At 41.9% G+C, this 15504-nt stretch overlaps 1 protein-coding gene across 4 annotated transcripts in view; it reads right to left on the bottom strand.

Moving 5' to 3' along the window:
• Window positions 1-15504, bottom strand: part of LOC125451272 (coiled-coil domain-containing protein 171-like) — a 205575-nt gene that overhangs the window by 82957 nt on the left and 107114 nt on the right. For all 4 annotated transcript variants that reach the window (XM_048528223.2, XM_048528221.2, XM_048528222.2 and 1 more), the window contains one exon: window positions 3279-3505. In XM_048528223.2, coding sequence (XP_048384180.2) covers window positions 3279-3505 — 227 coding nt within the window. The remainder of the gene's footprint in view (window positions 1-3278; window positions 3506-15504) is intronic.

Genomic DNA, 15504 nt, shown 5'->3' on the forward strand with positions numbered 1-15504 from the left:
CCCGACCAGTCCCCCTCCACCGACACTCTCATCCGCCTAGCTGAACTCGTCCTCACCCTCAACAACTTCTCTTTTGACTCCTCCCACTTCCTACAGACTAAGGGGGTGGCCATGGGCACCCGCATGGGCCCCAGCTATGCCTGCCTCTTTGTAGGCTACGTGGAACAGTCCCTCTTCCGCACCTACACAGGCCCCAAACCCCACCTCTTCCTCCGGTACATAGATGACTGTATCGGCGCCGCCTCTTGCTCCCCAGAGGAGCTCGAACAGTTCATCCACTTCACCAACACCTTCCACCCCAACCTTCAGTTCACCTGGGCCATCTCCAGCACATCCCTCACCGTCCTGGACCTCTCAGTCTCCATCTCAGGCAACCAGCTTGTAACTGATGTCCATTTCAAGCCCACCGACTCCCACAGCTACCTAGAATACACCTCCGCCCACCCAGCCTCCTGCAAAAATTCCATCCCCTATTCCCAATTCCTCCGCCTCCGCCGCATCTGCTCCCACGATAAGACATTCCACTCCCGCACATCCCAGATGTCCAAGTTATTCAAGGACCGCAACTTCCCCCCACAGTGATCGAGAACGCCCTTGACCGCGTCTCCCATATTTCCCGCAACGCATCCCTCACACCCCGCCCCCGCCACAACCGCCCTAAGAGGATCCCCCTCGTTCTCACACACCACCCTACCAACCTCCAGATACAACGCATCATCCTCTGACACTTTCGCCATTTACAATCCGACCCCACCACCCAAGACATTTTTCCATCCCCACCCCTGTCTGCTTTCCGGAGAGACCACTCTCTCCGTGACTCCCTTGTTCGCTCCACACTGCCCTCCAACCCCACCACACCCGGCACCTTCCCCTGCACCCGCAGGAAGTGCTACACTTGCCCCCACACCTCCTCCCTCACCCCCATCCCAGGCCCCAAGATGACCTTCCATATCAAGCAGATGTTCACCTGCACATCTGCCAATGTGGTATACTGCATCCAATGTACCCGGTGCGGCTTCCTCTACATTGGGGAAACCAAGCGGAGGCTTGGAGACCGCTTTGCAGAACACCTCCGCTCAGTTCGCAACAAACAACTGCACCTCCCAGTCGCAAACCATTTCCACTCCCCCTCCCATTCTCTAGATGACATGTCCATCATGGGCCTCCTGCACTGCCACAATGATGCCACCCGAAGGTTGCAGGAACAGCAACTCATATTCCGCCTGGGAACCCTGCAGCCTAATGGTATCAATGTGGACTTCACCAGTTTCAAGATCTCCCCTTCCCCAACTGCATCCCTAAACCAGCCCAGTTCGTCCACTCCCCCCATTGCACCACACAACCAGCCCAGCTCTTCCCCCCCACCCACTGCATCCCAAAACCAGTCCAACCTGTCTCTGCCTCCCTAACTGGTTCTTCCTCTCACCCATCCCTTCCTCCCACCCCAAGCCGCACCCCCATCTACCCACTAACCTCATCCCACCTCCTTGACCTGTCCGTCTTCCCTGGACTGACCTATCCCCTCCCTACCTCCCCACCTATACTCTCTCCACCTATCTTCTTTACTCTCCATCTTCGGTCCGCCTCCCCCTCTCTCCCTATTTATTCCAGTTCCCTCTCCCCATCCCCCTCTCTGATGAAGGGTCTAGGCCCGAAACGTCAGCTTTTGTGCTCCTGAGATGCTGCTTGGCCTGCTGTGTTCATCCAGCCTCACATTTCATTATCTTTTTATCAGTAGTATAGTGTTTCTATTGCAGAGTATGATGCCTCAATGAAACGTAGGAGAGTGCACTGGAAGTGTTTAGCCACAAAAATATTAGTTCATATATTCTGATTGCTAGATAATTGTTGGAGGAATACAGACTGTTGTTGGGACTCCTCAGGATCCTAGGCTTTACTGAGTCTATGGGAATTGGCAGGGAAATTGCAGACAACGCAATTCCCCTTTACCTGGACTGTTCCAAAAGAATCCATTAAATATAAAAAACACGTCAGGGTTGTGCATCCCTTAAGTTAATAAATTTCTTAGGAAATGTTGGATGATTGAAAATTTAGTTTAACTCCTATGTGATTATTAGGCTGACTCCTCCGCTTTACCATGAGAAATCCTCCACCAACCCCTTAGACACCCCACCTCCCTGACAACCATACATCTCCCCTCCCCACTCCCTCCAGATCCCAGAAAACAAAATTCCACCGCTGAACCCAACACCCCACCTTACCTGCTAGCCTTGACATCCCACCCTTACCGCCTTACCATTCCTGGTGTATCAAACCCCCTTATACTCCTCACCACCCCACCCTTCCCAAAATCCTGCCCCACTCCAGCCCCCAACTCCCTAATTTGCCTGCAGCACTCCCATCACGTACCTGGCTAGGGCACTAATCATCTGGAACCCTTAACCACACTTATTGTAGGTACTTTCACAGCAACTGTCAATGTCTCTGGTTGTGCTGCAGGACATTTAAACCACAGAACACGTCACATCGGCTCCTTCACATCGGACTGTGGTCTGAAATCCCCATCTATACCATGGTACAGAGGATCCATGTGGATTTTAGACATGTTCCTCATTTCTAAAGGACCCAGGTTAGGATGCCAGCCCAAAAAGTAAAGTTCAGTACCAATGGCAAAAAAAAACAGAACTAACTAGAAATCTGACTACAATTGTCATTCCTCTCATTATCCGATTAGTTAATTTATGACTTTTAAAGCAAAGTTTAGATTTAGTATACTCAAATTTAAAACCTGTTCTACCACATTGAGGTTGAGTTTTTCTCTTCATTTTGTTGTGCAAGTCTACATACAAATTGCAGCAAAATGTATGGTGCTAATCCACAGGTAGTTCAACTTTTAATGATTCAATCACAGGAAAATGGATTAAAGTAAATGGACCAAGTGCAGGGGTGAGGCAGGGAACAAGCAAAATGGATTAATTAATTAATTGATTTTATACGTGATAGTTCTATGAATGAATAAAAGCATAGCACTATTTGTACTATTAGCACATAAAAATTCAATAATTTGACTGATTGGAAATCACTATTTCTTAATAAATTCCAACATTTTAAATACTTAAGTCAAAAATCTCAAAATAATATTGAGACATCTGAAAAGAAGCACTTCAACTGATTTAAGCATTGAACAAGTTTAAAATATTGCTGTCTACATTATTTAACTAAAACAAAATTGTGCATTGTTAGACTTTAGCTTCAACAATATTCATAAAAATGATTGATTTGGTTAAACTGCTCAATAACAGAACTATTGACAATACCTTTATAGGCAATGTAACCTGTAGTCCTTCTTTCCCTGCTTTGGCATTGGCTTTACACAGTCCATCACCCAGTATTTGGACTAATGATTTTTTGTTCCCATATTCAAAGTGTCTATTACACCATAATGGAATATTTTCCATTTCCACACTTAGCCTGTCCATGAGTTTTGAAAAGGAAATCTTGGCTGCATTTTCCATTGAACAGGTTGAAAGATGATGATTTGTGTCTAGATGGAGAAATGACAAAAGCTTGTAAATCACTATGCTTTCATTTAATTCTTTATTTTATTTGAAAGTGTATTTAGATAGTCCAATCAAATACTGAAAATTGACAAATAATGTATTTCACTTAGAAATGCCTAATTCCATCAACTATCCCAATCCTTGGTACTATGATAGTTACCTCCAAGTTAAGATGTAACTTATAGATAACACAGTGTGGAAGGGTCCCATCCTCAAAACGTCAGCTTTCCTGTACCTCTGATGCTGCCTGGCCTGCTGCGTTCCTCCAGATACACACTGTATTATCTCGGACTCCAGCACTGACAGTTCTTACTATCTCTAAGATGTAACTTACCTTTTTGTTCCAATACAATTAGAACTTTATGACTCGCACCATTACTTATTTCCCTAATGGGAGTCTGGTAACTATCCTTCTCATATGATGGTTTTATGGCCTCAGCACAACAAACATGCTCTACATATTGCTAGTTTTGTCAGGTTTATAATTAATAAATGTGTTTCAAATAGATAAATGAAATTATCATGTGTTACTGTGTCCCATAAACTCTGCATTTTCAACTACCTTTGGCAATTAAGATATGTCTTTTCCCCCTTTTACAGGTCTGTGTTCCACAGAAAATCCTAATCCATCTGTTGTGATCACTATTTTAAAATATAGACATAATTAAGGCTTATATGTTCCATAGCACTGAAGGGGAGAAGCAGGTTGTGAAACAGTGTGTAGAGCTGTCATACCAGAGTAAAACTGAGTTGCATAATATGAGGTTTGAAATGAATACCAACCTGCTTGCCAAAAGTGAGTGATTAAAGAAGCAAACTCATCAAATTTACTAATTATTGTATTCAATATTATAGGGTTGATGAAACAAGGTATGATTGTTTCTTGCAGGGACTGTAAATGTGTGGTTACAATTCAACTTGAAGAACTGATATTAATATGGTTACACGTACAGAGATTGTGATGGTGAAGTTAAAGGCATTTTTTTCCATTAGCACAGGTGACAAGAACCACAGGTATAGATTTAAAGTAAGAGGTAGAAGCTGAGAGATGTTGAAGAGAAATTGTTTCACTTAGAGGGTGGTGGAATTCTGGAACTCGCTGTTCAAAAAAAGCAGGGTGTTGAGTCAGAAACTATCATATTATTTAAGTAATGTTAAGATATTCACTTACATTGCAACATGCTCCACAGCTATGGGCCAAAAGTTGGAAAATGGGATCTGGTTTGTCAGATCATTGTTGACTGACATAGATGTGATGGGTTGAATGGCCTCCTTCTGTGCTGCACACATCCAGGAGTATTCTGTCGCTTATAAAATAGTTCAACCTATATTGCCACACCTTCACTGTTGGTGGATAAAAATCCTAGAACTCCCTCACAGTACTGTATCAGACTGACACCAGTGGTTCAAAAAGATATCTCATCACTACCTTCTCAAGAGCTGGGCAACAAATGCTGGAATTGCTAGCAAGGCCCACAGCCCATGAAAGAATAAATAAAATGGTCCACCCACAGAAAATAATCTCTAGTTCCTTTTTGAAAGGATAATAGATTGAAATGAGCTCTTTTTTATACTGAAAATAACAGTTACATAAACAGAGAAAGAAATAGGAGAGCTGCAGGATATTTTACTAAAAGGATCAGAAATAATGTTGTTCCAAAACCAGGGAAAAGCCAATACACCTAATCAAGCAGAGCCACAGAATTAATTCCCTTTGGGATGTTGACATGAATGATGTAATAAACAAGTAGTATTTTTCACTTTAAAAAAAAACAGAAAAACGTGTTGTGATTGCTTTTACCTGTTGCACTGGTTAGATCTTAAGTTCTGGGACTACATGGTTCTCAAATATTTGTCTCCTGGCTTGATTTGGATAATTATTACATTCCTTGAGAAAGGTAGTATGATCAGACTTTAGAAATATTTTTGTGCTACCTGTTCATTAGCTGCATGGATTTTAAAAAATGTCTATTTTATTATATGCATTAAAAGCCTCTGTTTAAATGATTTCCAGTAACATGTAACATCAAATTCAAGTAACCCAAGTATTGGTGAAACACTAGCTCCCACCTAATGGTCATTGTCTGCATTACAGTTGAAATTGAAATAGTATTTTCTTCTTGTAAGCCAACATCAGTAGACGTTGTTTGGCAAGAAAATAGTACTAGAGTAGAATTTCCCAAATTGCACAACATAGTTTAGCATTATGCTTCAATTTTGACGCAATAATTTGGCCAATGCTGTATGATACAGGTCATATGCAATTCAATTACACCATAACAGGAAAAGATGCATGTGAAACAGCTGCCAAAACTGAGCCATATCTCCTTAACCTTTGCGATAATTTAACAGATCATTTGATGCTCTTACAATCATCGGGTAAAAAGTACCGTAAAGTTACATGAAAGGACTTTGGATATGACTAAGCCAAAAGCGCAACAAAAGGTTTCTGGTATCATCCTTCCATAAAGAAAGTATCATAACACCATTGCTGAAATATAATTTCTAAATATGCTTCAGACATATATTTCAGCCCTGCTCAGTCATATTCTCAACTCTAAATTTCACAATTTCATAGCAATTGCTACACCCTTATTATGTATAGAATTGACTGCCTATAATATTTAAAACCATTTGTAAAACTCAGCATTGTGAACCACAATACATTAAACAGGTCTTGAGAATACATGCTGCTCCAGGCATTTTGGACCTCTATTCACATTACCTCACTTAAACTTCAGAAGCAGTCAGTCAATGAGAGAGTGAGAGAGTGAAAAGATGCAGAGACAGAAAATATTATGTGACAAGCATTGTTTTAATATTGTACAGGTTGTGATGGTACATGCAAACAGTACTACATTTCAGTTCATGGCATTTAAAACTACAGCATTTAAAAATGAACCTTACACTAGAGCTACAGATAACCACCATTGTAAACCAGAGCCTGACAAACATGCAGGTTCGTTTACAGACTATGCCCGATTGCTGAAAGTGCATTCAGCAAGGTATATCTTCAGTCTCTCTGATGTCAACTTCATTCCTTTTTTTGTGGGCTACTGTCGAATTATCATCATGCACACTGACTGGTAATAATTCCCGTCGATTTAAATTAGGTCTATGATTTTTTTAATGCAATAAATCAATAAAGAAATTAAGGATTTTGTAGATAAGGCAGAAATGTAGAATACAGGAGTATCAGATCAGCCATGAGCTCACTGAATTGCAGAGCAGACTCACTGGGCCGAATGGCTTACTTCTGCTTGTATGTCTTATGGACTTAAATTCATCAGAGAAAGTATGAATGTTTAAAGCTAATTTTTTTTTAAACTTTGCATTGCAAATAAAAGTAAAGTTCTATATAATTGCAAGAGATTTACAAAAAAAATTCTACAGGTAAAATGGCCAATATTTATCTGTGTGAAGATTTACGGGACATTGACAGTCATGAAGGTCTCAACTGTTGCTAATGTGGTGCTTGTGTAATTTATGTTGGCTAAATTTATGATGCTTGCATTCAAAAAGCAGATTCAATCGTTCTTTTCTCATTCATGATGTTTTTGGGCATTGCTAGTAAGAACAATCCCATCCTAACAATGCTTTAGAAGGTGGTGAAAGCTAGGTATGTCATGGAGTCATACAGCACGAAAACAGACTGTTTGGTCCAACTTGTCCATGCCAATAAAGTTTCTCAAACTAAACTAGTCCCATTTGCCTATATTTGACCCATATCCCCCTAAACCTTTCCTTTTCACATTTCTGTCCAAATGTCTTCTAAACGTTGTGACAGTACCTGTACCTACCACTTCATCTAGCAGTTCACTCCACAAACAAACCACTGTGTGAGAATGTTGCCCCTCAGATCCCTTTTAAATCTTTCTCCTCTCACCTTAAACCTGTGCCCTCTAGTTCTGAACTCCCCTACCCTACGGGAAAGGCCTTTGCTATTCACCTTATCTAATGATTTCATAAATCTATAAGGTCACACTGAACCTCGTATGCTCCAGAGAGAGAAGTCTCAGCCTATCTAGCCTCTCCCTGTGACTCAAACCCTCCAGACTCATTCTTGTAAATTCTTTTCTGAATCTTCAATGTAATAATATCCTTCCTATAGCAGGGTGGCCAGAACTAAACTCAGTACTTCAATTGTGACCGCACAAATATCCTGTACAACCATAATATAACGTTGCAACTCCTATACTCAACAGTCCGAGCAATGAAGGCAAGCATAAAAATGCCTTCTTTACCACTCTGTCTACCTGTGACGTAATTTTCAAGGAACTATGTACCTGAACCCCTAGGTCCCTCTGTTTGATAACGCTCCCTAATGCCCTACCACTGACTGTGTATATCTTGCCCTGATTTGTCTTACCAAAATCCAACACTTCTCATTTAACTAAATTAAACTCCATTTGCCAGTCCTTAGACAATTGGTCCAACTGATCAAAATCCTTTTGTAATCTTAGATAACCTTCGTGTATGATACCACTAATTATGGTGCCATCCACAAACTATCTAACCATGTTTCCTACATTCTCATCCAAATCGTTTATTTAAATGACAAACAACAGTGGACCCAGCACCGATCCCTGGGAAACATTGCTGATCATAGGCCTCCAGTCCGAAGAACAACCCTCTAACAACACCCTCTGGCTTGTACAATCAAGCCAATTTTGCATCCAATTGGTAAGCTCTCCCTGAATCCCATGTGATTTAACTTTACTAATTAGTCTACCACACAGAACCTTGTTAAAGGCTTCACTAAAGCCCACCTAGGTAAAGTCTACCACTCTGCCTTCATCTATCTTCTTGGTCACATCCTCAAAAAAACTTAAGTGTGTAAGACAGGATTTCAAAGGCACAAAGCCATGTTGTCTATCCCTAGACATCAAGGTGTAGAGCTGGATGAACACAGCAGGCTAATGCTGCTTAGCCTGCTGTGTTCCTCTACACGTTGTTATCTCAGTTTCTCCAGCATCTGCAGTTCCTACTATCTCTGTCTATCCCTAATAGTCCTTGCCTCTCCAAATGCATGTAAATCCTGTGTCTCAGAGTCCCCTGCAACAACTTACAAACCACTGACGTCAGACTCACTGGTCTCTCAATCCCAGTCCTCTCCTTGCAGCCTCTCAAATAAAGGGACCACATTAGCCATCCTCTAGTCTTTCGGCACTTCACCCATGGCTGCAGATGATACAAATATCGCTGCTAGGGGTCCTGTAATTATTTTCCCAAGCTCCCCAATGTACCGCAGTGAACTTGATCAGGTCTTGGAGATTTATCTATGCTTATGCTTTTTAAGATCTCCAGCACCTCCTGTTCCATCAAGTGGACTGTTTTCAAGACATCAATATTTATTTCCCCGCATTCCCTAGCTTCCATGCCTTCCTCCACTGTAAATATTGATGTGAAATATTCATTTAGTATCTCTCCTATCTCCTCTAGTTCCCCACATAGATGACCTTCTTAATCTTTAAGGGACCCTATTCTGTCCAATAGTTGTTCTTTTAACCTTAATGTACTTGTAGAATCTCTTTGGACTATCATTATATGAGATAGCCTTGGCAGTTAAGATTACCTTTTCTCCCCTCCTGATTTCCCTCTTAAGAATATCCCTACTCACCTTATACTTTTCAACAGATTCACTTGATCCCAGTTGCTGACATATGTTTCCTTAACGTATTCTTGACCAGGGCCTCCGCCACTCCTACTAGTCTTACTGTTCACTCCAACAGGAACATACAGCCTCTGAGCTCTTGCTATCTCACTTTTGAAAGCCTACCATTTGGCTGAGACTATATAATGAATATGTTCCCACAGTGCTGTTAGTTAGTATGTTCCAAATTTTGACCTGGTACCTGTGAAATTCCAATTAAGAATAGTTTATGGCTTGAGGGGGAACTTGCAGGCAGTGGCATGCCCATGTACTTGCAGCCGTTTTTGTTCTAGGCCAAACAGACTCCTCGTTTGGAAGGTGCAGTTGAAGAAGCTTAAGGTAGTTTCTGCCGTGTATTGTGCAGATAAGTACTGTTGTCATTCTGCACAGCTGATAAGGAAAGAGTGAAATTTAATGTGGTGGTCCATCAGAGGGCTTCTTAGTTCTTAACAGTGTTGAGTTCCACACTGTAGGGAATCTAATCTAATCAATGGTGCTTCATTCCTATAGGCAAGAGAATATTCCATCATATTCAACATGAATAGCCCTTTGCAAGAAGCAGGTTATTCATCACATGATCCACAGCCTCTGGTCTGTTCTTGCAATTGCAATATTCACAAAGCTAGTCTGGTTAAGCTCCTAATCAACAGGATACTGATGGTGGGTGGAGGCTTTTATGTGTTGGTGTGATGGGGTGGGGTGGGGGTGGGGTTTGGTATTTAGCTAACCATCACAACGCCACTGAAAAATCAAGAAAAGATGGTTGCAATTTCCTTTCTTGGAGATAGTTATTGCCTGACACCTAAGTGGCAAGTATTATTCAAGTCATGAATCAGCATTCACGCAGCATGGACTGTTTCACTATCTGACGAGTTGAAAATGAAACTGAACACTGTTGTCACTGTGGCTTAATTCCATTTCAGTCAAATAGTGTGGTGGCTATGCCGATGGACTGACAATCCAGAGGTCGTATTAGTGGTCCACAGAACATGATATAAAACCAATAATGGTGATAGACTGGAACAACAAATAAAGGGGACTTGGGTATACTTGGACATTGGTTAGACAGGTGGTATTAGTTGCAGGTTTAGTCACTTTGATCCTCTCTGAGCTCAGAAGGACATGCCTGGATCTGCACCAGTCATACCTGAAGATGAGGTGTCAACTTGATGTACTGCTTGCATGCCAAACAGCATAGGCAGCAAGTGATTGACAGAGTTAAATGATCCCACAACCAATGGATTAGATCTGAACTCTGCAGTCCTGCCACATCCAGTTGTGAATGGTAGTGGATGATTAAACTCACTGGAGGAGGAAGCTCTACAAAGATTTCCATAATCAATAATAGAAAAGCCCAGCATGTCTGAGAAAAAGATAATAGTAAAATTCATAGTAAACTTTAGCCAGAAGTGTCGAGTGGATGATCCATCTCAGCCTCCTCCAGTGGTCCTTAGCATTACAGATACTAGTCTTCAGCCAATTCGATTCAGTCATTGTCATATCAAGAAATAGTTCGAGACACTGAATACCACAAGGACTACGGGTCCTGGAAACATTCTGGCAATACTACAGAAGACTTGTGCTATAGAACTTGCTGCTCTTCTAGCCAGTCATAGACTCTGATTATTCAGTTTTGCCATGAAAATTCGACAGATCTTGGCAGTCTCCAGGGCGCAAAAAGGTGTAATGCATGTACAATTTATTATTGCCTATACAAAACCACGTGTATGTTTTAATATTTTTGCTTCCAGCACATAGAAATACATCCCACTATGAGTCCAACTCAATCTTAAATTGGTTTTTGATGTAATTCTTAACACAGTGTGGATTATTTAATAAATGATGTCCACTGGCAGAATCTCATCTAATGATGAACGTACTGTTCTAGGGCATGCAACATGGTCTGGTTGAGCATAATTTGCTCACACTGCCATGTATCACATCTTATACAACCACCAGTTTAGACCCTGAACAGTGTCCAATCTACCTTATATTTGCCTGGCAGGGGAGAAGAGTCTTGAAAATTAAGCAACAATTCTGATGCCCCTGCTCTATAGCAAACCCACGAGTATTTTTCACTTTACTAAACATGTTACTGCTGTCAAGCCAAAAAGAGCAATGTGATACGAGTTTTGGTGCTGGTGTGATGCTAGGTATATAGGCCATACAGTCTCGCTAGAAGGCTGTTATCAAGCCACAGGTTATGTAAATTTGTACTTACATTATATGACGTTTTAAAAAAAAAAGTTGTAGACTGTCTATCTCTTCTGCATTCCAATGGTAACAGTAAGATCAATTAGAATCTACGTGCTTAGGCTATGAACTAAAAGCAACAGTTGATTGTTCCTGTTGTAGCTCCATGCCAATGTTGGCTAAACCAGTCAGTACCCTATTATCATACTGTTTAAATTGATGTCTGTTTTTACAAATCTACTTATTGCATGCTAGTCCTGATGACTGCATGATAAAAAAGCTTGGACGACTTGTCTCATTTTAGAAATGTCTACATTCTGTACTTTAAAGCATGGATTTAAATTGTGGTTGTCCTGTTGTTTAAATGGCACTGTAGTGCAAAGAAGAAAGGGTATACATAGTACTATCCACGATACAAATTAGAGAAAACCTCCTTCTGGGAGCCCTGGAGGAGAGTCCAAGGACAGCAATGGATTCAGGCAAATGAACAGCAGCATCATACAGAAGTTTTAGAAAGCAGCACATTTCCAGCTGCAAAATATTTTCTGCGAACCGACTACACGAGAGAGAAATGTTTGAAAGGAACCTGTATCAAGGGAGACTGTTGCATCAATCATTGTTCGACAAGACTGTTACGCAACTCTGCAAATGTGAACAATCTGATTGTTATTTTTTTGAGCATGCTTTGTCAAATTTGATGCCATCAGTTCAGTGCATGGACACAAAATTTGTGAGGACATAAATCTTAACAGTACGTATCTATGATTAACATTTACTTCCACAATACTGACCTTTGGTAACAATGTCTAGCATTGTCCTATGCTCAACCTATTCTTGTAATTCTAACTGCAAAGTTAGTGGCAGGACTAAATACATTGGCTATTTGATGTTCTACAGCAAGAACATAAGACTCCAGGACATGTCTGTTTTTTGTCAGGTGAGTTACGTGGTCACCTTACGATTGTTACAGTTTGGTTCATACGCTGACTGGCTTTTCCTGACACAACTACCACTTCTTCAGTTCCCTCAGCAACGAATGCATTCCAAAAGAAGAATTTTTTTAAAAATTTATTTATTTGTGAGATGTGGCCGTTGCTAGCTGACCAATATTTATTGACCTTGAGAAGTGGTGAGCTGGTTTCTCGAAACTGTTGAGAGTTTACCCACAACACCATTAGGGAGGGAATTCCAGGATTTTAACCCAGCGATAATTAAGGGGAAATGACATATTTCCAAGTCAGGATAGTGAGTGGCTTGGAGGGGAACTCAAAGGTGATAGTGTTCCCATAGATCTGCTGCCCCAGCCCTTCTGGATGGAAATGGTTGGGGGTTTGGAAGGTGCTGTCTGAGGATCTTTCATGAATTTCTGCAGTGCATCTTGTAATTAGTACACACTGCTGCTGAGTGTCAGTGGAGAGTGTAGATGCTTGTGGATGGAGTGCCAATAAAGCAGGCTGCTTTGTACTGGACAATGTCAAGCTTCTGAAGTGTCGTTGCAGCTGCAATCATCCAGGCAAGGGGGAGTATGCCATCACACTCCAGACTTGTATCTTGTAGATGGCAGACAGGTTTTGGGGAGTTTGGGGGTGAGTTACCCGCTGCAGTATTCCTGGCCTCTAACCTGCTCTTGTAGACACTGTGGTTAAGTGGTGAGTCCAGTTTCTGGTCAATGGTAACCACCAGGATGTTGAAAGTGGGGAATTTAGTGATAGGAACACCACTGACTATCAAAGGGACAGTGGTCAGATTGTCTCTTATTGGTGATAGTCATAGCCTGGCATTTGTCTGGAGCGAATGTCATTTTCCATTTGACAGCCCAAGCTGATATTGTCCAGATCTTGTTGCATTTGAACATGGACTGCTTCAGTATCTGAGTCGTTGAGAATGATACAACCAATGGCAAATATCCTCACTTCTGACCTTATGATGACGGAAGGTCATTGATGAAGCAGCTGAAGATGGTTGGGCCTAGGCCACTACCCCGAGGAACCCCTGCACAAATGTCTTAGAACTGAGATAACTGGCCTCGAAAAACCACAATCATGTCAGGTATAACTCTAACCACCAGAGAGTTTGCCTCTTGATACCCATTCATTCCAATTTTGCCAGGGCTACTTGATGACACATTCCATCAAATGCAGCATTGATGTCAAGTTGACACTCTCACCTCACCTCTGGAATTCAGTCTTTTGTCCGGTGTTTGAACCAAGGCTGTAATGAGGTCAGGAGCTGAGTGGCACAAACGGGGCATCACCAGCAGGTTATTGCTAACCAGGTGCTGCCTGATAGCACAGTTGATGAGATCCACCATCATTTTACTGATGATCAAGAGTGGAATGATGGGGCAGTAATTGTCCAGGTTGGGTTTTTCTTGGTTTTACATACAGGACTGGAACGGCTTGGCTAGAAGAGCAGCAAGTTCTATAGCACAAGTCTTCTGTAGTATTGCCAGAATGTTTCCAGGACCCGTAGTCCTTGTGGTATTCAGTGTCTCGAACTATTTCTTGATATGACAATGACTGAATCGAATTGGCTGAAGACTAGTATCTGTAATGCTAAGGACCACTGGAGGAGGCTGAGATGGATCATCCACTCGACACTTCTGGCTAAAGTTTACTATGAATTTTACTATTATCTTTTTCTCAGACATGCTGGGCTTTTCTATTATTGATTATGGAAATCTTTGTAGAGCTTCCTCCTCCAGTGAGTTTAATCATCCACTACCATTCACAACTGGATGTGGCAGGACTGCAGAGTTCAGATCTAATCCATTGGTTGTGGGATCATTTAACTCTGTCAATCACTTGCTGCCTATGCTGTTTGGCATGCAAGCAGTACATCAAGTTGACACCTCATCTTCAGGTATGACTGGTGCAGATCCAGGCATGTCCTTCTGAGCTCTTCACTCAGCAAGAATTTATCCATTGGTTTGATGGTTACGGTGAGGGATAAAACTGAGGGATATGCTGGGTCTTGATTACAGATTGTGCTGAAGTACAATTCTACTGTTGTTGACGGTCCACAGCACCTCATGGGTGCCCAGTCTTGAGTTGCCAGATCTGTTCAGTTTGTCTCAATTAGCATGCTGATTGCCCCACAGCACAATGGAAATTATTCTCAATGCAAAAGTGGGACTTTGTCTCCACAAGAATTGTATGGGGAGTCACTCTTACTGATACAGTCATGGACAGATGCATCTGCAGCTAGCGGGTTGGTGAGGATGAGGTCAAGTACGTTTTTTGCCTCTTGCTGGATCCCCCACCACCTGCCACAGACCCAGCCTAGCAACTTGATCAATAATAGTGCTGCTTAACCACTCTTGGTGGTGGACATTGAAAGCCGCCACCCAGTGTACATTTTATGCCCTTACCATCCTCAATACTTCCTCTAAGCGTTGTTCAACACAGAGGATTACTGATACAGCAGCTGAGGGTGGAGGGTTGGTGGTATCAACAGGAAGTTTCCTTGCTCTTATTTAACCTGAAGCCATGAGGCTCCATGGGTTCCAAAATCAATGTTGAGGACTTCTACGGCAACTCCCTTCTAACTGTATATCACCTCTGCAGGGTCTGTCCTGCTGGTGGGCCAGGACATATCCAGGAATGGTGATTGTGGTGTAAGGGACATAGTCATACTCATGGAATCTAACCTTATAGACAATGTCAGGCTACTGTTTGACTAGTCTGTGAGATAGCTCTCCCAGTTTTGACACTAGCCCCCAGGTGTTAGAAAGGAGGACTTCACAGAGACAACGGGGCTGTTTCTGCTGCTGTGTTTTCAGGTGTTTTGGTTGATGCCAGGTGATCCATCCAGTTTGGATTTCTTTCAGACTTCATAGCAACTGGCTTGCTAGGCTATTTCAGATGGTAATTGAGAGTCAACCACATTGATGTGGGTCTGGAGTCACACGTAGCCCAGACCAGGTGAGGATGGCAGATTTCCCTCCATGAAAGGCATTAAATCAACGAGATGGGTTTTTCCAAAAATCAACAATGATTTCATGGTCATCAGTAGATTCTTAATTCCAGAATTCTTTAATGGAATTCAAATTTCACCATTGGCCATGACAAGATTTGAACCTGGTTCCCAAAACATTAGTCGATTTTCTGGATTAATAGTCCAGTGATAATACCACTA

This window comes from Stegostoma tigrinum, chromosome 3 (assembly GCF_030684315.1).
Source record: "Stegostoma tigrinum isolate sSteTig4 chromosome 3, sSteTig4.hap1, whole genome shotgun sequence".
NCBI classification, from domain to species: domain Eukaryota; kingdom Metazoa; phylum Chordata; class Chondrichthyes; order Orectolobiformes; family Stegostomatidae; genus Stegostoma; species Stegostoma tigrinum.